This window comes from Oncorhynchus mykiss, chromosome 7 (assembly GCF_013265735.2).
Source record: "Oncorhynchus mykiss isolate Arlee chromosome 7, USDA_OmykA_1.1, whole genome shotgun sequence".
In the NCBI taxonomy this organism is placed as follows: Eukaryota; Metazoa; Chordata; class Actinopteri; order Salmoniformes; family Salmonidae; genus Oncorhynchus; species Oncorhynchus mykiss.
This window is the reverse complement of record NC_048571.1, coordinates 69956163-69981967: the sequence shown is the minus strand read 5'-3', so window position 1 is coordinate 69981967 and position 25805 is coordinate 69956163. Positions and strand designations below refer to the sequence as shown.

General features: G+C 43.8%; 1 protein-coding gene across 9 annotated transcripts in view; it reads right to left on the bottom strand.

Annotated features, from left to right (window-relative positions):
- Nucleotides 1–25805, bottom strand: part of LOC110529011 (pleckstrin homology domain-containing family A member 6) — a 221910-nt gene that overhangs the window by 52841 nt on the left and 143264 nt on the right. For 6 of the 9 annotated variants that reach the window (XR_005052654.1, XR_005052653.1, XM_036983963.1 and 3 more), the window contains 3 exons: nucleotides 23035–23135; nucleotides 1459–1628; nucleotides 26–574 (listed from right to left, as the gene is read on the bottom strand). Coding sequence is in view for 7 of the 9 variants with exons in the window: in XM_036983963.1 (XP_036839858.1) it covers nucleotides 26–574; nucleotides 1459–1628; nucleotides 23035–23135 (820 nt within the window). In the remaining 2 variants the exon portion in view is untranslated. Of the gene's footprint in view, nucleotides 1–25; nucleotides 575–1458; nucleotides 1629–2537; nucleotides 3212–23034; nucleotides 23136–23233; nucleotides 23884–25805 lie in introns of those variants that run through there. The other 3 variants (XM_036983966.1, XM_036983962.1, XM_036983965.1) reach the window with 3 other exon arrangements.

The following is a 25805-nucleotide window of genomic DNA, read 5'->3' as shown; positions in this document are numbered from 1 at the left end:
CTCGCTCCCTCTTTCTCTCTCTCACCTGTTCATGTCCTCCTGTACAGCCATGACTCTGCGTTGGTTGACCCACTGCTGTAGCTGGGTCATGGAGCTCTTCCTCTGGGCCTGTCTCTCAGGGTTCGTCCGTGGCACAAAGCCCCGTCTCAGCACCACATTCTCAGGCTGCTCCCTCACCTCCGTCCTCTCTGTCATCCCTCCCTCTGGAGGTCCCTGGAGCGGCCGCCCGTTACCCTGGGGGGGTCCGTTTGGGGGACCGTAGGAGCCAAACCCATTAGGTTGGTGATGAGGATGGTGTGCACTCCCAGGTCCAGGCCCTCCTGTCCTCTCTCCCTCCATCCTCCCCTCCTGCTCTGAGTTGCTGGTGGAGGGAAGGGGCGTTTCCATGGCATCGACCCCGTTGACCTTGTGATGGGCGGGTTTTCGTGGTCCGGGCTCTGGGTCTTGGAAGTCCGTCGTCTGGCTGTTGTCCTCGATGTATGTGTGTGTCTGGGTGTGTAGTTCAGGTCCTTTGGTTACCAAGGTGTTACCATGGAGTTCCGCTGTGGGTGTGGTGGCCTCTGAGTTGGTGGTCCTGTGGAGAAGGGAGAGAGTTAGCGTGTGTGTGTATTTGTGTGTTTGTATGTGTGTATTTGAACGTGAATTTGTATTTTAATATGGATCCCCAATGGTAGATGCCAAGGCAGCAGCTACTCTGGGTTCCAGCAAGAATTAAGCCAGTAATATACATTATAATATTTATATTTTAACATGAAAATACATTTTTCAACAGATCTTACAATACATTAAGTGGTTGTGTGTGTGTGTGTGTGTGTGTGTGTGTGTGTGTGTGTGTGTGTGTGTGTGTGTGTGTGTGCATGTGTATGTGTGTGTGCGTGCATGAGTGCGTGCTTGTGTGTGTGCGTGCGTGCGTGCGTGCGTGCGTGCGTGCGTGCGTGTGTGTGTGTGTGTGTGTGTGTGTGTGTGTGTGTGTGTGTGTGTGTGTGTGAGTGCGTGCTTCTGTGTGTGTGTGTGTGCGTGTGTGCGTGCTTGTGTGTGTGTGCTTGTGTGTGTGTGTGTGTGTGTGTGTGTGTGTGTGTGTGTGTGTGTGTGTGTGTGTGTGTGTGTGTGTGTGTGTGTGTGTGTGTGTGTGTGCATGCGTGCTTGTGTGTGCGTGCGCATGCTTGCTTACGTGAGTATGAGTGTGTGCATGCGTGTGCGTGCTTACGTGTGTGCTTGGATGCTTGTTTACGTGTGTGTGTTTGCGTGCCTGTGTTTGCATGCTTACGTGTGTGTGTGTGTGCATGCTTGCTTACGTGCGTGTGTGCGTGTGTGTGCGTGTGCGTGTGCGTGTGCGTGTGTGTGTGTGTGTGTGTGTGTGTGTGTGTGTTTTTGTGAGTGTGTGTTTTTGTGTGTGTGTGTGTGCGTGCTTGCTTACGTGTGTGCGTGTGTGTGTGCTTGTACACTATGTGTGCGTACCTCCATGAAGGGAGTATGTGGACTGCCTCGTTCATGGCGTCGACCCACTCCTCCTGTTCCTCAGCAGTCTCAGCGCTGAAGTAGTATGTGCGTGTTCCTGCGTGTTCAGCCTGCATACAGAACACAATGTGGCCCTTAATCTCACCTTCCTCCTCTTCCTCGTACCAAACCTGTAATAGACAGACAGAGAGGAGACACAGTGTTAGCCAGAGCCTTCCTCAATATGAAACATCATCATCATCACATACTGTGCTGTGATGCAAAAAAACATGGTCACAGGTCTCAAACACATGCATGTATTTTAATGTTGCATTGAATAATTGTCAATGATCAACAAATACAGCTTGACTATAGACAGCTTGACTAATAAACAGCTTGACTAGTACACAGCTTGACTAATACACATCATGACTAGTACACAGCTTGACTAATAGACACCTTGACTAATAGACAGCTTGACTAATACACATCATGACTAGTACACAGCTTGACTAATAGACACCTTGACTAATAGACAGCTTGACTAATACACATCATGACTAGTACACAGCTTGACTAGTACACAGCTTGACTAGTATAGTGAAGTAAGATGAAATAGTTGTATTTACATTGCTAATATCAGCAAATACTGCACAAAATGTTTAATTGACTGATGTATTGGTGAATAGTCACAATATTCAAACCACAGTCAGTTTAGATTACTCAGAAAACAGTCCAGGTTAGTTGTGAGTATCCAACCTTTAGATGGCACTGCAGTTATCAAATCTGTGATGCATTGTGGATAAATTGTGACTGACTGATCTACAAAAAATAATAACTAGTTGTTTATAATGAAAGGTGATTTGTAGATCAGTCAATTGTGTCTTGCCTGCAATGTTGCCTGCAACACGTCAAAGCCCAATAATATGTAGTATAAAAACATTGCCCGGATCCACAGACTCTTGACAGTAAAACCAACCAGGTGAATCCAGCATCTCACTCTTTAACAGTTAGTGACCAACACCATGCAGTGAGCAGAGTAAGCATGCAGTTGGGAGAAGGAGAAGAGAAAGGGTGAATAAAGGGTGAAAACTACCTACATGGAACAAGATCATCTGGGTAACTCTACACAGGCACAATGGAAGACAGCTATGCCCGGGGGTCCTCGCAGTTTGGGGAGTGAGGAAGGAGAGGAGAAATTGGTGAGGGTTCGAGGTTATGAAGGTGAAAGTTCAGAGGTCAGAGCACTTTCATTGGAGGGGTACGCAGAGGGTTATGGTGGGCAAGGGGTAAGGGTGAGGGTCCTAGAGAGAAAGGTAAGGGTAAGGATCATATTCTAGACAGAGGTAAGGGTAAGGGTCATATTCTAGACAGAGGTAAGGGTAAGGATGATATTCTAGACAGAGGTAAGGGTAAGGATGATATTCTAGACAGAGGAAAGGGTAAGGATCATATTCTAGACAGAGGTAAGGGTAAGGATCATATTATAGACAGAAGTAAGGGTAAGGATCATATCATAGACAGAAGTAAGGGTAAGGATCATATCATTGACAAAAGTAAGGGTAAGGATCATATCATAGACAGAAGTAAGGATAAGGATCATATCATAGACAGAAGTAAGGGTAAGGATCATATCCTAGACAGAAGTAAGGGTAAGGATCATATCATAGACAGAAGTAAGGGTAAGGATCATATCCTAGACAGAAGTAAGGGTAAGGATCATATCATAGACAGAAGTAAGGGTAAGGATCATATCAAATCAAATAATTGTATTTGTCACATACACATGGTTAGCAGATGTTAATGCGAGTGTAGCGAAATGCTTGTGCTTCTAGTTCCGACAATGCAGTAATAACCAATGAGTAATCTAGCTAACAATTCCAAAACTACTGCCTTATACACACAAGTGTAAAGGGATAAAGAATATGTACATAAAGATATATGAATGAGTGATGGTACAGAGCGGCATAGGCAATATGCAGTAGATGGTATCGAGTACAGTATATACATATGAGATGAGTATGTAAACAAAGTGGCATAGTTTAAAGTGGCTAGTGATACATGTATTACATAAAGATGCAGTAGATGATATAGAGTACAGTATATACATATACATATGAGATAAATAATGTGGGGTATGTAAACATTATATTAAGTAGCATTGTTTAAAGTGGCTAGTGATATATTTTACATCAATTCCCATCAATTCCCATTATTAAAGTGGCTGGAGTTGAGTCAGTGTGTTGGCAGCAGCCACTCAATGTTAGTGGTGGTTGTTTAACAGTCTGATGGCCTTGCGATAGAAGCTGTTTTTCAGTCTCTCGGTCCCAGCTTTGATGCACCTGTACTGACCTCGCCTTCTGGATGATAGCGGGGTGAACAGGCAGTGGCTCGGGTGGTTGTTGTCCTTGATGATCTTTATGGCCTTCCTGTGACATCGGGTGGTGTAGGTGTCCTGGAGGGCAGGTAGTTTGCCCCCGGTGATGCGATGTGCAGACCCTCTGGAGAGCCTTACGGTTGTGGTCGGAGCAGTTGCCGTACCAGGCGGTGATACAGCCCGACAGGATGCTCTCGATTATACATCTGTAGAAGTTTATGAGTGCTTTTGGTGACAAGCCAAATTTCTTCAGCCTCCTGAGGTTGAAGAGGCGCTGCTGCGCCTTCTTCACGATGCTGTCTGTGTGGGTGGACCAATTCAGTTTGTCTGTGATGTGTACGCCGAGGAACTTAAAACTTACTATCCTCTCCAATAATGTTCCATCGATGTGGATAGGGGGTGTTCCCTCTGATGTTTCCTGAAGTCCACAATCATCTCCTTAGTTTTGTTGACGTTGAGTGTGAGGTTATTTTCCTGACACCACACTCCGAGGGTCCTCACCTCCTCCCTGTAGGCCGTCTCGTCGTTGTTGGTAATCAAGCCTACCACTGTTGTGTCGTCCGCAAACTTGATGATTGAGTTGGAGGCGTGCGTGGCCACGCAGTCGTGGGTGAACAGGGAGTACAGGAGAGGGCTCAGAACGCACCCTTGTGGGGCCCCAGTGTTGAGGATCAGCGGGGTGGAGATGTTGTTACCTACCCTCACCACCTGGGGGCGGCCCGTCAGGAAGTCCAGTACCATAGACAGAGGTAAGGGTAAGGATCATATCATAGACAGAGGTAAAGGAAAGGCTCATATCCTAGACAGAGGTAAGGGTAAGGATCCTATCCTAGACAGAGGTAAGTGTAAGGATCCTAGACAGAAGTAAGGGTAAGGATCCTATCCTAGACAGAAGTAAGGGTACGGATCATATCATAGACAGAGGTAAGGGTAAGGATCCTATCCTAGACAGAGGTAAGTGTAAGGATCCTAGACAGAAGTAAGGGTAAGGATCCCATCCTAGACAGAAGTAAGGGTAAGGATCATATCATAAACAGAGGTAAGGGTAAGGATCCTATCCTAGACAGAAGTAAAGGTGATGTTCATGTCCTAGACAGAGGTAAGGGTAAGGGTCAGGGTCATATTGCTGTGAAACTCAAGGATCCACAAATATCATGCAACAACTGCTATCCTGAAAGAAAAACTGGTTTTAAGGAGAAAATACATCCATTAGCTCTTCCCTGATGTCATTATGATTGGTAAAATAGCTCACACTCCGTTCTAATCTACACAACATCAACATGCAAAGGTAACGTGGGTGATATTTACGGTAATTTCTTTCATCAGTCACATGAGGTCAGTAGAACCATATCAGGTTAAAACTTCTTAAGCCTAGGCATCCCGCTAGCGGGACAACTTCCGGGGGAACTGGAGGGCGCGCAATTCAAATAAATAAATTATGGATATTAAACATTTAGGTACATATATCAGTTAAAAGCTTAAATTCTTGTTAATCTAACTGCACTGTCCGATTTACAGTAGCTATTTCAGCGCAAACATGCCATGCAATTGTTTGAGGACATCAAAATATTTTTCCACCGGCACAGGTTTCAGAAATTCACAAATAGCGAATAAATATTCACTTACTTTTTGAAAATCTTCCTCTGACTTGTCATCCAAATGGACCCAGCTATAACATGTAGTGTCGTTTTGTTAGATAAAATTCTTCTTTATATCCCAAAAAGTTTAGTTGGCGCCATCGATTTGAGTAATCCACTCGTTGAACATGCAGAGAAAGGAATCCGAAAATCTACCCTTAAACTTTCTTTCAAAAAGTCAAAATATGTTTCTATTTACTCCTCAGATACCCTAAAATGTAATAAAACTATATGTTTTTTTTGTGTGAAGTATGTTCAATATTCAACCAATTTTGGCAGGTGTGTCCTGTCTTCATGGTGACGTTGTACTAAAAGTGATATTTCTTAATCATTTTGGAAGTTACAAGCCTGAAACCTTGAACACAGACTGTTGACACCCTGTGGAAGCCATAGGAATTGCATCCTGGGAGCTAATTTTCAGTAAGCCCTTATACTTGCCATTGTAAGAGCATGGTCTCTCAACATAAAAACGATTCAGGTTGGTTTTTCTTTGGATTTTCTCCTACCATATCTATTGTGTTATATTCTCCTACATTATTTTACAATTTCTACAAACTTCAGTGTTTTCTTTCCAATGTTACCAATTATATGCATATCCTGGCTTCAGAGCCTGAGCAACAGGCAATTTACTTTGGGCTCGTCATTCAGGCGGAAATGGAGAAAACGAGATCTGAAACAGTCAGTCAACCTGTCAAGCTATAACAGCCAGTAGTGTTCTGTGTCTTGGGACTAGAATCGTGTTGTTGTTCTCTGGGCTCTAATAGCTGTTTTAATTATAGTGTTGTTGTGATGTGTGTCTCAACCCTCCCTAGTCCCAGACCTTCCGGCTGCTGTGGAGTTGCTCTTTTCTTAGGCAGACTGTTAATGTGCTGACAGAAGGACAAAGGGCTGAACAATATGTTCACACACACACACACTGGCCTCAGAGACAACTTGGCCAACTTGGTTGGAGATTGAGTATAGGAATGTATGCCATGCTGGCACCCAGATTTCCAAGACAGTTTGGCTACATTCTAGTTAGAATGTAGATTAGAACATTGTTGTTGTTTGATGCCAACATGGAAGGTAGTTTGCCAGACACTGTACTGTATACTGAATCTATAGGCCTGCTGTAGCTCTGTCAAACCCTAGTTCACTGCTGCTACTGCTCAATATTTCTGTCTCAAACTGAATCTCTTTGCCACGTTCATACAATAGATCTCTGTATTGCGTGTGGAATTTTGATGTTGACCGTTGTTGACCGTTCTCTACCGTCGTTGACTGTTCTCGACCGTTGTTGAGCGCTGTTGACCGCGTTCTCCCTACTCCCTGAACCGTGCAAGTTGACAGAGGCAGAAGGTTTCTGGAGGGCTTTCACTAAGAAGACTAATTACCTTAAAGTCAACATTTGCATGATTGAGCAAATCCATGCTTTATGTTTCTATCTTTTACTGATTAGTATGTAACACTAGCTACTCTGGAACCTCGTTAGGCACTCCCTAGCCTCGTCGAGAACCAGGCTTTCCTAATCAGAAAGCCTGTTGAAGTCAATGGCAGAAAGTAGCTAAAAAAGGGAGTAAATCAAGTGTAAATCAGTGATGCCTCGCAATGTGTCAAACCAATCAAATGCCTTGCTTGGACGGAGAGGAGTTTTAATGCCTTCATCGACTCAGTTGTGTGTATAGAGCACAGTTCTGGCAAAACAGAATTCAGTTTTCCTTGCAGGTTTTCTTCCATTTTCTGTAATGTTACAATCCAGCATATCCAACAACTCTCTGTAAAATGTGTCCTACCCGATCTGAAAACAGTGACGAACATAACATCCTTTCTACGGGCATGTGGGAGGGGTTCTTCAAATGTAACATCCCCCCAAAAATGTAGTCACTCGAGGCAGAACATTGTAGCCGTTTAGGCTAATACAAAATTCTCCAGAAGTCCAAATGAGGCCTGCCAACAATGTCATTTTGAGGTATGGCTACACGAGATAAGGCACTCCCTTCCTCCCTATGTCTCTCTGTGACAGCGGCCAGCCAGTACCAGAGGCAGTATTCCTCACATATATACCAAATACTTAGGGGTTTCTAGTTGAGGAGTTTGAGGTCCAAGGTCTATATGTAACTGACAGAATGGGTACTATGCCTACAAAATTACATGTTTTGAACTAGGTACATCGAAACAAACCATTTTATGGCTCAACTTACCTGCACCCCGTTTAGGACACATCAGATGTGTTTCCGCGCACCTGTGTCCTTTTAGCTCAGTAGCTGATCATATTTGTCTTATTTATCTCTGTTGACTTGTGATGTAACAAGATAATGCACAATATAATAACATATAATAATTACTATTATAGTCCTACTTCCATATGTATCTCGTAAAGCTTGACAGGTTGACTGACTGTTTCAGATCTCGTTTATCAATAGAAATTGTCTGAATGGTACAATGTCAAGGTCAAAACAGCAACAAGAAGAAAAGCTGGTCGCTCTAGAAAAATAATTTCAAAGGAACGACCTGGCATGTCTTGTCATTCGTCACATCGTGTCAACGGCCTCACCAAGACTAAAACAACCATAAGTACAGGTGTGTGATCTCAAACTGTTCCACCACTCACACACACCCCCGGTGCAGTGGTCAAACCGGTCCTGCACACACTAACACAGCGAGCCGTGTGTGTGTGTGTGTGTGTGTGTGTGTGTGTGTGTGTGTGTGTGTGTGTGTGTGTGTGTTTCCGAGGATCCCCTACACACCCATACACATTTGGGGCAGGACTCAGGAGGAGAGTCAGTGATCAGGAGAAAAACACTCCCTCCTATGTTGTTGTGACTCATTGACTGTGAGGGCCATGGCACGGCAGCTCCTGCTAGCTAGCTAGGGGGTTTACTTAGATTAAAGTTGACTTGGCAGTTGCTGGTTTGCATGATTTCTACAGTAAGCAGTTTGGTCTGGCAACTGCAGCAAAATACCCTTCCTTATAGAAATAGTGGCAGGTCAATTAGATAGTGTATTAGGCATGATTGTCAAAGTAATCAAATGTAATATTTGTGCAAAAAAGGTCAAATTATTTAAATCAATATCCAGCTGTGAGTCATGCTTGGTAAAGAGCAGAGTCTTTTCCAGGCCTGGTGAATCACTGAGGCCAAGGATCTGGTGAATCACTGATGCCAAGGATCTGGTGAATCACTGAGGCCAAGGATCTGGTGAATCACTGATGCCAAGAACCTGGTGAACCACTGAGGCCAAGAATCTGGTGAACCACTGAGTTCAAGGATCTGGTGAATCACTGAGGCCAAGGACCAGGTGAATCACTGAGGCCAAAGACCTGGTGAATCACTGAGGCCAAGGATCTGGTGAATCACTGAGGCCAAGGATCTGGTGAATCACTGAGGCCAAGGATCTGGTGAATCACTGAGGCCAAAGACCTGGTGAATCACTGAGGCCAAAGACCTGGTGAATCACTGAGGCCAAGGATCTGGTGAATCACTGAGGCCAAGGATCTGGTGAATCACTGAGGCCAAAGACCTGGTGAATCACTGAGGCCAAGGATCTGGTGAATCACTGAGGCCAAGGATCTGGTGAATCACTGAAGCTGGACTGGATGACCATGATGACCAATGCCTATCTCCAAGCCATCCTCCCTCATCTTTCTTCTCTCCTTCTTCTCATCCTCTCTCCTCAATGTGTGTGTGCGTGTATACATGTGTGCGTGTGTACATGCGTGCACATATGTGTGTGTGCGAGTGTGTTTGTGTGTGATGAGAGTGTTTCTGTCAGGTTGTTATTTGTGAAGCTCTATACTTATCCTTGGCTGTTTAATTATAGCCTGGACCTAGAGAACAGTCATCCGTGCCTGAGAAGAGATCGACAGAGTGTGTGTGTTGTGAGTGCATGTGAGCGTGGGTGTGTCTATGTCTGGAGCCTTATCGTCTCTTGATATCGAACTCTTCCAACTCCCCCAATCTTCAACATAACCCTACCATCCTCCTCCTCCATCAAGCTCTATGAGACCCACTGGTTCCCTTCTTTCTACAAGTCAATATTTACAATGTAGAAAATAGTAAAAATAAAGACGGCATGCAAAATCTGCTTTGAAATAATTTCTACATCCTTAATCATAACCACAGAATATCAGAATCAAATTTTACTGGAGGGGGAAATAAGATGATACAATTGTGTGATTGTATTTTAACATAAATAAAACAAATGTTTTATTTTATTATATCTGTTTGTGCTTCTTACAGTATACAAATGATTTGTAATTACGTTCCGGCCTCCAGAACATCCGCTCATGAAATAATTGGCCCGCGGCTGAATCTAGTTGATGATACCTGTAGTAAGATCATGAAGATGTTTCAACATTCTGAATCATAACCATTGACTGTTACTTTAAAATAGAGTACAGCAAGGTAGCGGGAAACAAGATCTTTATGTTGTTTCTCCATCCCCTTCTGAGCTGGTGGGGGTTGAGTGGCGGGATACAGGGGAGAGAGAGAGAGAGACAGAGAGAGACAGAGAGAGAGAGACAGAGACAGAGAGAGAGAGAGAGAGAGAGAGAGAGAGAGAGAGAGAGATGCTGAGGTCATGTGCTTATGATGCCATAAACGTAATTTCCTGCCACGATGGTATACCTCCTCCTTAAGAGAGGCTGCTGATGCAAGCCATGGCAACACCATAGTAACAGCATCAGCACCAGTAGGTTATACTGTATGTATATGACATGGTCCAGCAAGAACGGGGCTACATTTCATTCTTGGAGGGATATTTTTTTTCTGGAGCCCCCTGCAGAAATGGTTTGAAAAAAAATACAGTACCAGTCAAAGGTTTGGACACACCTACTCATTTAAGGGTCTTTATTTTTACTATTTTCTACATTGTAAAATAATAGTGACGACATCAAAACGACGAAATAACACATATGGAATCATGTAGTAAACAAAAAAGTGTTAAACAAATCTAAATATATTTTATATTTGAGATTCTTCAAAGTAGCCACCCTTTGTCTTGATGACAGCTTTGCACACTCCTGGAATTCTCTCAACCAGCTTCATGAGGTAGTCACCTGGAATGAACTTCAATTAACAGGTGTACCTTGTTATAAGTTAATTTGTGGATTTTATTTCCTTCTTAATGCGTTTGAGACAATCAGTTTAGTTGTGACAAGATGATGTTGGTATACAGAAGATAGCTATATTTGGTTAAAGACCAAGTCCATACTATGGCAAGAACAGCTCAAATAAGCAAAGAGAAACGACAGTTCATCATTACTTTAAAACATTCACATCTCAAGAACTTTGAAGTTTGTTCAAGTGCAGTCGCAAAAACCATCAAGCGCCATGATGAAACTGGCTCTCATGAGGACTGCCACAGGAAAGGAAGACCTTAAAGCCTGTTGTAAAAGCATTCCTCATAAAGTTGATTGAGAGAATAAATACCAAGTGTGCAAACTTTTTGCACAAAATATATTTTGATTTGTTTAATACTTTTTTGGTTACTATATGATTCCATATGTGCTATTTCATAGTTTAGAAGTCTTCACTGTTATTCTACAATGTAGAAAATAGTAAAAAAGAAAGAAAAACCCTTCAATGAGTAGGTGTGTCTAAACTTTTTTTTTTTTACAGTTTTATGAATTTAATACACAGATAATGCTGTAAATGTATGGACAGTAATCAAGGCAGAGATCACTTTCTCAAAATGTTCTCTCCCTCTGCCCTCTCTACCTAATTTATAGCCTCATCTCTCTCTCCCCTGTCTCTCTCCCCCCTCTATACACATATCTCTTTTCACCATCTCTCTCTCCCCTCTCTGTCCCACCTCTATACACATATCTCTTTTCACCATCTCTCTCTCCCCTCTCTCTCCACCCTCTATACATATCTCTTTTCACCATCTCTCTCTCTCCCCTCTCTCCACCCTCTATACACATATCTCTTTTCACCATCTCTCTCTCCCCTCTCTCTTCCCCTCTAAACACTTATCTCTTTTCACCATCTCTCTCCCCTCTATACACATATCTCTTTTCACCATCTCTCTCTCCCCTCTCTCTCCACCTTCTAAACACATATCTCTTTTCACCATCTCTCTCCCCTCTCTCTCCACCCTCTATACACATATCTATTTTCACCATCTCTCTCTCTCCATACTCTCTCCCCCCTCTATACATATCTCTTTTCACCATCTCTCTCTCCCCTCTCTCTCCCCCTCTAAACACATATCTACTTTCACCATCTCTCTCTCTTTCTGTCTCTCTCTGTTATTCTAGCAATAATAAGGTCAGGGATGCAGGTCATTGGTAACATGGGTCTGGTTTAAAGGTGTATGATTATATTCTGTCCCTGGGCACTGCATGGAGGGGGGAGAGAGATGAGAGATGAGGGAGGGAAGAGAGGGGAGGGGTGTGGGAGAGTTGAGTGATGAGTGATGAGGACAGCGAGAGGGAGGAGAGGTGTATATACTGTTGGGATAACAGTGTAATAGACACTGAGGTATAACTGAGGTTCATGGACTACTCCCAGCTCACTCCATTGAACAAGGATTCTAACAGGAGGCGATGGGAACGCCGAACAGGGAACAGAAAGATGTGCCAGATGAGGGCAAATGTTCTTAACTGTTAAAACAGGGAAACATGCCCCCCCCTCTCCTTTCCTCCATCCTCTCCGCTCCTCTCCTCCCTCCCCTTTTCATTTTCTTCCATCCCTTTTAAACCTCTTCTATTCTCTTTCCAACCTTGTCCTCCCTCTCTCCTCTCCTCTCGTCTTCTGTATTCTCTATACTATGCCACCTCCCTGCTGTCCCTCCTCCTCCTCCCCAACTACCCATTGCTCTCGCTAACATTCTTGTAAATGTCAGTAAATATAAGTCCGTTAGTTCTTCCATGCACTGCTCACAAGCTTCGTGAGACTCTGTTGCTTTCTGATCTAACCTGTGTGCATGTGTTTGTTCTTGGGTGTGTGTGTAAACACCAAGGCGACGGATGCAGAGATACAATTCAGAGTGTGCCTGACTAGTCAAACATGCCCTGGGGTACATTGGCATCACATCTCCATGTCATGAGGCACTTCTCTGGGGTGAAGAGGAAGAAAAAGCATCTCTCTCCCTCCCTCTCCAGTGGTAAATAAGTCCAGGAAGTCACGCTCTGAGCCAGCATGCCACTGACAGTCATCCCATCATTCAGTACTGTAGAAGAGCTCTTCTTAACAGGTGCTAGTTAAGAGAGAGATTGAAATAGAGAGAAGGGGGGGTCCAGGGATGCCACTGAGAACAGCTGATACGTGACCCCACTTGTGTGAAAAAGGACAAATCTAAGCACCCGCCTAATTATTTATTATGGAGTGGCGACAAAGGGAGTGTGAGACGAAGAGAGGACAGACAAAAAGAACACAAACTTACTTTCCAAACACATACACTCAAAGGCTGGGCAGGCTGTTGGGAAAGGGAGAATGGGACTGCATCAGGGGAGGGAAAATAAGAGATTGACCCCAGCCAAGCATCCCTCAGCACCTCTGTATTACTGCAACATATTACCCTCCATATCTATACCTGCTACACTGCACAGCTCTGTATATCTCTACAACATGGGCCCTCCCTACAGTATCTAGGCTTTAATATCTATGTTCGTCCCCCTACAATGCACAGCTCTCTAGATTTATACAACATGGACTCTCCCTACAGTCTCTATTCCTTGCATATCTATGTCCTGCTGTGATACAAATCCTTCTGGACCTCTGCATATCTACAGTATATGAATGTGCCCCACATCTATACTCTGCATATCTATATCTGGCATATCTAGAGTATGTCCTGGGCTGGGAATGGCCCCTCTCACCCCAAAGAATATGGAATGTGCTCGTCACAAAACATGATATAACCTTATCAGTTTTAAACCTGCTGAATGACAACGGCACCATCTTAATGAATACCTTATCACTGGCAGTCTCACTGTCTGTTCTGGGCTGGCGGTAGAATGTGTGTGTGTGTGTGTGTGTTTGTGTTGGTGTGTTGTATAATGATTATTTAGTAATCAGTGCTATATATTTATCCAAATATGTGCCTTTGACAGTGATTATTTGAGGGCTGTGACAAAATAATGGGTTTTCTGAGTCTAGCCTATTAATTTCTAAGTGTAGCTCCCAACTTAGGATGTTTTTATGAGTGTTGCTTGTGTACGTCTATGAATCTGGGTCTGGGTAAATACACACGCAGAAGGGGGTAGTTCTAGCAGAGATAGAGAGACATCAGACTGATGACATCAGACTGATACACTGCTGCTGCACTATACTTATGTAAGACCTCTTCATTAATATTCTATGAGCACTATTCTGAGGCCGGACCTACTGTGTGTGTGTGTGTGTGTGTGTGTGTGTGTGTGTGTGTGTGTGTGTGTGTGTGTGTGTGTGTGTGTGTGTGTGTGTGTGTGTGTGTGTGTGTGTGTGTGTGCGTGCGTGCGTGCGTGCGCGTTAGGGTTAGTTTTAGAGTTTTGGGAAAATACAATTTTTAATGGTCAAACATTTTTACACTCCAAAAAGTCCTGACATTTCATAAAAACAAAGTGTGTGTGTGTGTGCATTCTTGCTTGCATGTGTGTGTGTGTTCACTGCCTGTACATGGCCACGAGAGTGTATGTATCTGTGTTTTCCATCTGTGATCAAGGTCGTCAGGTAGCCTAGCGGTAAAGAGCACTGTGTTCTACATCTGCATTGCCTGCTGTTTGGGGTTTTAGGCTGGGTTTCTGTACAGCACTTTGTGACATTGGCTGATGTAAAAAGGGCTTTATAAATACATTTGATTGATTGATTGATTGATTGATTGATTGGTCCAGAAATGGAAAGGTCGCTGGGTTAAATCCCTGAGCCGACTAGGTGTAAACATCTGCCGATGTGCCCTTGAGCAAGGCACTTAACCCAAATTGCTCCTGTAAGTCTCTCTGAATAAGAGTGTCTGCTAAATTACTCAAATGTAAATGTGACCAAAACCCTTAGGTAGTCTGGGACAGGCAACATGTCCATACAAAATGTTGTCCAGTGTTGGTGTTGTACAGTGTTGGTGTTGTACAGTGTTGGTGTTGTACAGTGTTGGTGTTGTACAGTGTTGGTGTTGTGCAGTGTTGGTGTTGTGCAGTGTTGGTGTTGTGCAGTGTTGGTGTTGTACAGTGTTGGTGTTGTACAGTGTTGGTGTTGTGCAGTGTTCTCACTCCGACTGTTCATTTTCTCTAACACTTTCTGCCCCTCTCTCTTCCTCTTTCTATCTCTCCCTCTTCTACTCTCTTTCATAACACAAATAGACACATACGCACTTCCACTGTGGAATGCAGCATCTCCAAAAGTCTCTAAGAATATTTAATTTGGGAATATTTGCCACTCAGGTGACACCCCTCTGAGTGAATGTGGTATAGACCATCACCGTGGAGTTTAATAATAACTAGTGCAATCTCTGGAGGTGTAGACGTATGGTTGTGTACACACACACACACACACACACACACAAATTAACGCATGTACACACACACACACACACACACACACACACACACAAATAGATGGATGTACACACACACACACACACAAATTAACGCATGTACACACACACACATACACACACACAAATGAACGCATGTACACACACAAATTAACGCATGTACACACACACACACAAATTAACGCATGTACACACACACACACACACACACAAATTAATGCATGTACACACACAAATTAGCGCATGTACACACACATATACACACACACACACACAAATTAACGCATGTACACACACAAATTAACGCATGTACACACACAAATTAATGTATGTACACACACACAGTCCACATTTTTTACATGTCTAACACAATAATGACACACAGTGGACAAAAGCACCTGTACAGGAAGTAGTACACACGCCCGCAGGAAGTAACGATCCCCTTTCATAAGCCACCTGATATGTGGCACTGTTCACTGTCAGAAACACACACACACACACACACACACACACACACGCACACCTATAGCTGTAACTCAATCTTAAGATGCTAGTAAACCAATCAAACACACACACTACATGCCACACACCACAGACCACACACCACAGACCACACACCACACACCACAGACCACACACCACACACCACACACCACAGACCACACACCACACACCACACACCACACACCACAGACCACACACCAAACACCACACACCACACACCACAGACCACACACCACAGACCACACACCACACATCACACACCACAGACCACAGACCACAGACCACACACCACACACCACACACCACAGACCACACACCACACACCACACACCACAGACGACACACCACATGCATCTAAACCACACCAGGTTGAACTATGTGTGGGCAGGTAAGGTTGAACCACGTTTAAACCACCCAGGGTAAGACGGGTAGTGTTGTCATGGTGACCCCGGTCAAAAGTAAGATCTATTCCATGTTCCAACCACATCTCTGTTTCTATTACCTCAGACTGCACTTTTTTAACATGTCTAACACAATAATGACACACAGTGGACAAAAGCACCTGTACAGGAAGTAGCACAAATGCCCGCAGGAAGTAACGATCCCCTTTCATAAGCCACCTGATATGCGGCACTGTTTACTGTCAGAAACACACACACACACACACACACACACACACACACGCACACCTATAGCTGTAACTCAATCTTAAGATGCTAGTAAACCAATCAAACACACACACTACATGCCACACACCACAGACCACACACCACAGACCACACACCACACACCACAGACCACACACCACACACCACACACCACAGACCACACACACACACACACACACACACACACACACACACACACACACACACACACACACATAGCTGTAACTTAATCTTAAAATGCTAGTAAACCCACCCGCTAGTCAAACACCCACACACCACACATCACACACCACAGACCACACATCACACACCACACATCACAGACCACACATCACACACCACACATCACACACCACACACCACAGACCACACACCACACACCACACATCACACACCACGCACCACAGACCACAGACCACACATCACACACCACACACCACACATCACACACCACACACCACAGACCACAGACCACACACCACACACCACACCAAATCAAATCCAATGTATTTGTAAAGAACGTCTTAAATCAGCTTATATCTCAAAGTGCTGTACAGAAACCCAGCCTAAAACCCCAAACAGCAAGCAATGCAGGTGTAGAAGCACTATGGCTAGGAAAAACTCCCTAAAAAGGCCAGAACCTAGGAAGAAACCTAGAGAGGAAAAAGGCTGTGAGGGGTGCCGGAAGACCACACACCACACACCCAGGCTGCTCTCTCTGTTGGGAGCTCACAGCAAAACATCATTCCTCAAAGATCTAACAATCTGATAGTGCTATTGAATAGGCTTGATTAGGCTCATATCTAAAGTGTTAGAGATTATACCCTTTCATTTAATGAAGCATTCATGACTTCATGCCCCCCAAAAATATTTAGGTACTGAAAAGTCAAGTCAAAGCAGTTCACCTTTGAAAGGTAATCTTATAATCAAAGCTAAAATGTACTTTAGAGTCTCCCCTCCCTCTCCCCCGCTCCCTGCTTCTCTCTCATTGGTCGGTTTGAAGTAACAGGCGTCATAAAGATGTAGTTCTACAGGAATCCCAGCAGACTCCAGGAGCGTGCTCAGACTCGACTTCCCTCCTGTCCCGTATCAACCCGTCCCAACCCCTCCTTAGCCCGAGGGGCCCCACCAGACCAGACGAGGGTGGCCAGCCCAAAAACACACCTGCCCTTCCCCCCACTCACGAGAGCCTGACCAGATCAGACCACCACCCGGTATTAGTACTGAGAACACTTAAACACTATGACATACCTGTACTGTCTGTCTGTCTTACAATATAACAGCACTTACCCCTGAATATCTGGCTGCACATCCTCCTTTACTTAGACACTGTGATATATCTTAACCCCCATGTACTGTATACTATCCCAAATACCTGGCTAATACAGAGAGCCACGTTCCTGGAACAATACAGAACAGTACAGAACAATACAGAACAGTACAGTACAGTACAATACAATACAGAACAGTACAGTACATTACTGTACAGTACAATACAGTACAGCACAATACAGAACAATACAATACAGTACAATACAGTACAGTACAGTACAATACAGTACAGTACAATACAGTACTGTACAATACAGAACAATACAGAACAGTACAATACAGTACAGTACAATACAGAACAATACAGTACAGTACAGTACAGTACAGTACAATACAGTACAGTACAATACAGAACAATACAGTACAATACAGAACAGTACAGTACAGTACAGAACAATACAGTACAGTACAATACAGAACAATACAGAACAGTACAGTACAGTACAATACAGAACAGAACAGAACAGTACAGTACAGTACAGTACAGAACAGAACAGTACAGAACAGAACAGTACAGTACAATACAGTACAATACAGAACAGTATAGTACAATACAGTACAATACAGAACAGTATAGTACAATACAGAACAGTACAGTACAATACAGTACAGAACAGTACAGTACAATACAGTACAGTACAGTACAGAACAATACAGTACAGAACAATACAGAACAGTACAGTACAGTACAGAACAATACAGAACAGTACAGTACAGTATAGAACAGAACAGTACAGTACAATACAGAACAATCCAGAACAGTACAGTACAGTACAGTACAATACAGAACAGTACAATACAGTACAGTACAGTACAATACAGAACAGTACAGTACAGTACAGTACAATACAGAACAGTACAATACAGTACAGTACAATACAGAACAGTACAGTACAATACAGAACAATACAGAACACTACAGTACAGTACAGTACAATACAGAACAGTACAGTACAATACAGAACAGTGCAGAACTGTACAGTACAATATAGAACAATACAGAATAGAACAGTACAGTACAATACAGAACAGAACAGTACAGTACAGTACAATACAGAACAGAACAGAACGATAGAGAACAGTACAGTACAATATAGAACAATACAGAACAGAACAGTACAGTACAGTACAGTACAATACAGAACAAAACAGTACAGTACAGTACAGTACAGTATATAACAGAACAATACAGTACAGTACAGTACAGTATAGAACAGAACGATACAGTACAGTACAATACAGAACAGAACAGAACGATAGAGAACAGTACAGTACAATATAGAACAATACAGAACAGAACAGTACAGTACAGTACAGTACAATACAGAACAAAACAGTACAGTACAGTACAGTACAGTATATAACAGAACAATACAGTACAGTACAGTACAGTATAGAACAGAACGATACAGAACAGTACAGTACAGTATATAACAGAACGATACAGTACAATACAGTACAATACAGAACAAAACAGTACAGTACAGTACAGTATATAACAGAACAATACAGTACAGTACAGTACAGTATAGAACAGAACGATACAGAACAGTACAGTACAATACAGAACAGTGCAGAACAATACAGTACAGTACAAAGCCCTTAAAAGCAACATTGAAAACCATGTACTTGGTTGACTTGTTAACATAGAGCATTAAGATCCATCTCATAGCTTGTAAAGCTCCAGTATTATAACATCAGAAACACAGACAGCCTTTTGTAGACCTACGCAGCACTTAGTGCATCCAGTTATAGTCCACACTGTTAATAGCTGAAACACTAAAGGTCTCTCTAGAAACCACTGGCTGGTCTGATCTGTCCTCATGACTCATTCATACTGTCTCACACTGCCTCCCTGTAGAATCAACACCAGGCAGCAGGCTAACAACAGGGAGGGAAGGAGACAAATAACTTTTTACTGGCCAGCACTACCAGCACCACCACAACATCCAGCTGAACCCAGAGTACTGTGTCAATGTACTGTAAGAACATTACATTTTATTATTTTGCCTATTCATCTACTGCCATTTGTTTCTACAACCATGTGTACTACAGAGGAGCCAATGTAGCTGGGTGAAACCTCCAAGTAGCTACTGCTCTACAATATAGTCTACCGCTCTACAGTATAGTCTACCGCTCTACAGTATAGTCTACCGCTCTACAGTATAGTCTACCTCTCTACAGTATAGTCTACCTCTCTACAGTATAGTCTACCGCTCTACAGTATAGTCTACCTCTCTACAGTATAGTCTACCTCTCTACAGTATAGTCTACCGCTCTAGGGTATAGTCTACCGCTCTACAGTATAGTCTACCGCTCTACAGTATAGTCTACCTCTCTACAGTATAGTCTACCGCTCTAGGGTATAGTCTACCGCTCTACAGTATAGTCTACCGCTCTACAGTATAGTCTACCTCTCTACAGTATAGTCTACCTCTCTACAGTATAGTCTACCGCTCTACAGTATAGTCTACCGCTCTACAGTATAGTCTACCTCTCTACAGTATAGTCTACCGCTCTACAGTATAGTCTACCTCTCTACAGTATAGTCTACCGCTCTACAGTATAGTCTACCGCTCTACAGTATAATCTACCTCTCTACAGTATAGTCTACCGCTCTACAGTACAGTCTACCTCTCTACAGTATAGTCTACCGCTCTACAGTACAGTCTACCTCTCTACAGTATAATCTACCTCTCTACAGTATAGTCTACCGCTCTACAGTATAGTCTACCGCTCTACAGTATAGTCTACCGCTCTACAGTATAGTCTACCGCTCTACAGTATAATCTACCTCTCTACAGTATAGTCTACCGCTCTACAGTACAGTCTACCTCTCTACAGTACAGTCTACCGCTCTACAGTATAGTCTACCTCTCTACAGTATAGTCTACCTCTCTACAGTATAGTCTACCTCTCTACAGTATAGTCTACCGCTCTACAGTACAGTCTACCTCTCTACAGTATAGTCTACCTCTCTACAGTATAGTCTACCTCTCTACAGTACAGTCTACCTCTCTACAGTATAGTCTACCGCTCTACAGTATAGTCTACCGCTCTACAGTATAGTCTACCGCTCTACAGTATAATCTACCGCTCTACAGTACAGTCCACCGCTCTACAGTATAGTCTACCGCTCTACAGTATAGTCTACCTCTCTACAGTATAGTCTACCGCTCTACAGTATAGTCTACCGCTCTACAGTATAATCTACCGCTCTACAGTATAGTCTACCGCTCTACAGTATAGTCTACCGCTCTACAGTATAGTCTACCGCTCTACAGTATAATCTACCGCTCTACAGTATAGTCTACCGCTCTACAGTATAGTCTACCGCTCTACAGTACAGTCTACCTCTCTACAGTACAGTCTACCGCTCTACAGTATAGTCTACCGCTCTACAGTATAATCTACCGCTCTACAGTATAGTCTACCGCTCTACAGTATAGTCTACCGCTCTACAGTATAGTCTACCGCTCTACAGTATAATCTACCGCTCTACAGTATAGTCTACCGCTCTACAGTATAATCTACCGCTCTACAGTATAGTCTACCGCTCTACAGTATAGTCTACCGCTCTACAGTATAATCTACCGCTCTACAGTATAATCTACCGCTCTACAGTATAATCTACCGCTCTACAGTATAATCTACCGCTCTACAGTATAGTCTACCGCTCTACAGTATAGTCTACCGCTCTACAGTATAGTCTACCGCTCTACAGTATAGTCCACCGCTCTACAGTATAGTCTACCGCTCTACAGTATAGTCTACCGCTCTACAGTATAGTCTACCGCTCTACAGTATAATCTACCGCTCTACAGTATAGTCTACCTCTCTACAGTATAGTCTACCGCTCTACAGTACAGTCTACCTCTCTACAGTATAGTCTACCGCTCTACAGTACAGTCTACCTCTCTACAGTATAGTCTACCGCTCTACAGTATAGTCCACCGCTCTACAGTATAGTCTACCGCTCTACAGTATAGTCTACCGCTCTACAGTATAGTCTACCGCTCTACAGTATAATCTACCGCTCTACAGTATAGTCTACCTCTCTACAGTATAGTCTACCGCTCTACAGTACAGTCTACCTCTCTACAGTATAGTCTACCGCTCTACAGTACAGTCTACCTCTCTACAGTATAGTCTACCGCTCTACAGTACAGTCTACCTCTCTACAGTATAGTCCACCGCTCTACAGTATAGTCTACCGCTCTACAGTATAGTCTACCGCTCTACAGTATAATCTACCGCTCTACAGTATAGTCTACCTCTCTACAGTATAGTCTACCGCTCTACAGTACAGTCTACCTCTCTACAGTATAGTCTACCGCTCTACAGTATAGTCTACCGCTCTACAGTATAGTCTACCGCTCTACAGTATAGTCTACCTCTCTACAGTATAGTCTACCGCTCTACAGTATAGTCTACCGCTCTACAGTATAGTCTACCGCTCTACAGTATAGTCTACCTCTCTACAGTATAGTCTACCGCTCTACAGTATAGTCTACCGCTCTACAGTATAATCTACCGCTCTACAGTATAGTCTACCGCTCTACAGTATAGTCTACCGCTCTACAGTACAGTCTACCTCTCTACAGTACAGTCTACCGCTCTACAGTACAGTCTACTGCTCAACAGTACAGTCTACTGCCTCATAGGACCGGCAGGCAAATGCCATGTCACCACGACACTCACAGCAGCTCTCATATCAACACTGACACACAGACGCTGGGGCAACAACAAACAATACACTGCAATGAAACACTGCAACACACATATTGTACAACCCATACATCTTAATCACAGAAACCAAATGAACCTGCTGATTTGAATCATCTGAAGAAGAGATTTAACTAAAGCATGTTGCAAAATGGTATTGTTTCACCTTTCTGAAACAGACTGTGTGGGAAATCCCAAAACAGGTTATACTTTAACAGTGATTGCATAGAGATGTTTTGTGACATACGACTAGTGGCAGGGACTATATTGGGAAATAGCTTTTAGCTGGTACTTGAGCTCCACATTGATTAATATGCATTGGCTGTGTTATGAACCATTTGAATGAACGTGATATTATATATCATGCTTATATGGTTGTTTGTATGATATTGTTCTCTCTCTCTCACCCCTCAGCTACTGCCTGGAAGACCAGAAGAAGAACACAGGACACTTTCTCTCTCTCTCTCTCTGTCTCTCCCTCGCTTTCCCTCGCTCACTTTGCCTATCTGTGTGTGTCTCTCTCTCAGCATTATATTTATTAATGCGCACTTCGATGCAAAGTACAGTGTGAGGAGAGAGAGAGAGAGAGAGAGAGAGAGAGAGAGCGAGAGAGAGAGAGAGAATAAATAAATAAGGGTGTTTGGTTTTGACAGGCTGCCAGACATCTCTGCTTATTCCCTATTATCCCCACTGTACACTGCCCCTACTGTCCACAATGTCACCACTTCTCCCTGGGTTGTCTGAGGGACAATCACGTGTCCCCAGCATCCAAACCCCAACAAATACATCAGCCCCAATCCTAGATAGACTATTTAAATGGCCCCAATATCACTTCTGTGCTCTCTGTCCAGGGTGATAATCGTATACTGTACTCATCGTACTGCCTCATCTTCAGGGTACTGACCTTAAAGGCGTGCTTTCGGCTGATGTTATCCGACGTCTGCACTCCTCCAATCCCAAAGCTGAGCAGAGGAAGACTTCCCAACACTCCTTCCTCCTTCTCGTCTGGATTGGAGGAAGAGGAAAAAGAGAACAAATGAAGATCAAAATAAACAACAAATCTGAGAAACAGATCTAATATGATCTGATGGGTCTCAACCTACAGTGAGTAAAGAGGACTGAATGGTAAACACAGTCAGTTCTGCTGTGACAGTCGGTCCTCTCCTCTAGTTGTAGCTGTGGCTGTAGCTGGATCAGTGAGTACCATAGAACCTCTCTGGAACAACAGACCTCCGTCCCACTCTAGTGGAATCCTAGAATAGATATCCATGTTGGTCCAGCAGTCCAGTGAGAAGTGATAGTACACTCACACTCTCTTCAACACACTCACACATACTGGTGTAGATCCAACGATAGGCAGAAAAAAACAAGCAGAGTGCTGGGAAAAAGGAGGAGTGCAAGAGAAGCACTTGTGCTGATTAAATAATGGAGCAGATGATGAACATTTCGGGGGCTGGAGATGAGGCTGGCAGGGTGTCCACTGTAGCTACTGCCCTCTCGCTCTGTCTCTGTCTCACTCTCACTCTGCCTGGCTTTCTCGTTCTCTCGCTCGGCTGTTCGCTGTCTCGTTCTCTCTCTCTAGCAGAGCTGTACTGCATAGACACGAGCCTTTCTCTCTTGCAGATCTCATGTGTGTGTTTGAGAGAGAGCGAGCGAGAGACAGGGGGAGGAGGGAGGCATGGTGTTTGTGTTATCATAGAGTACTCTCTGCGCTGTGCTCTCTGTGTGTGTGCGAGTGTGTGTGTGTGTTTGTATTAGCGATCAGCCCATGTGACTCAGTGTTGCTGGAATCCTGAATTCTGGCCTCCAGCCAACTGTACCTGCCCTCTCTCCAACAATCAGAGAGCAGGGTGTTCTGCTACACACAGACAGGTAAATAGCCACGTCTCCCTCTCTCTTCCTGTCTCCCTCTCTCCCCATCTCTCAAACAAACAAATTCAAACCTGACCTCACATGTTCTGTATTTCATGCAAAAACTCTCACACACACATGCATGGTAAGAAACACATGCTCATTCTCAAACACACAATAACTGAAAATAAATGGAATATCTCACATATACTGTAGGCTACCAAGTTGTACTAAATATATGGCATCATACAAACACACACAAATAATGTATGTAATAAGAAACAATGTGATTTATTGCCAAACAGCCTTTCACATCCTGAGGAGAAACTTGGTGAGGAGAAATAGAGTTGTTATTGGGAAACATGTGGCAGAGCCTCTCAGCATTCAACAACCAATCCTGTCCCCACCCATGGACACAGAGGCAGAAGGAGAGGCAACACACACACACACACACACACACACACACACACACACACACACACACACACACACACACACACAACTCTGGAAAAACACATTTCTGAAGACACTCCTGCAAGCACACACACTTTTGAAGAAGCACAATAATTGAAAGGTCCCCTACAATGACAGGTTTCCCTGTGAAAATGTCACCTCATTCTGACTCATACCATGGCAGTCTGACTCCTGGCTTGCATTCCCTGCTGCTGCTACTGTCACACCTGTTTGACACCACACAGACTCCCTCACGTGCGTGCGTGCGTGCGTGCGTGCGTGTGTGTGTGTGTGTGTGGATGAAGGGTCAGCAGTAGTAAATCAGCTCTCTGACAGCTGTGTATTAGCATCCCAAAACAACAGCAGCTCTATTTCACTAAGAGTTACTCTAGGTGTATGCCCGGGGCAGCTCGGACATTGGCGAAGTAACTTGTGAAGTAAAGTCCTTGATTGTACATACAGTCTTGGACAGTCAGGATGTTTTGAGAAACTTTAGAGATGGGTGTGGTATGTAGGCTAGTTGTTAGAGATACAGACCTGGAGGGATGCAGGTTCAAATCCCGGGTGGGGAAAACCTATAGACACACTCCTAATGTCCAGAGCACCACCGCCACTACTCCACCTCTCCTGGCCAGGACAGCTGGCACGCTTTGACAATATGTCCCCAAGTCCCAACAACAAAAGACCTGGGCCTCTTTCTGCCCATTTCTCGCCCCTCTCTCCTTGCTGGCATGGAGACCGTGGCAGTAAACTGCACAGTCACACATTCTCCATGGTCATGTCTCCCTCCCTTCCTCTCTCTTTTTCCACAACACAACTAGGAGAGAAGGGCGGGAGACTAAAACAACCCATGAGACGTGTGCTGAATCCAGAGAGAGGAATCACTGTAACCAGAAGAAGAGTCCCATGTGGCTCAGTTGGTAGAGCATGGGGCTTGCAATGCCAGGGTGGGGGTTGTGGGTTTGATTCCCAGTATGAAGAAAAATATATATATCACTACTGTAAGTCGCTCTGGGTAAGCGTGTCTGCTAAATGACTGTAATGTCATCAAGAGAAGGGGTGAAGGAATGGAGAACCAGTAGAAAAGTGAGTGTGGCTCAGGGTCCAGTTGCTGAATGTGAATGTGGAAAAATGACAGTGACTCCACATTGAGCTATTAAATCACAGAATAACTGGAACAATTCCATATGAAAGACGCAAGCAGGGATTTTTTCCTGACTATTCTTATCATTTAATTTATCTTCTTTGCGTTCCTTATTCAGGTCAGATTTGCATCTGTGTGTACGGGATAGGGAGCGACAACAGGGCCAGTTCCAGGTTAACTACATTCTGAAATACAACATGAATTTATTCAACATTAAAACTAGTCAT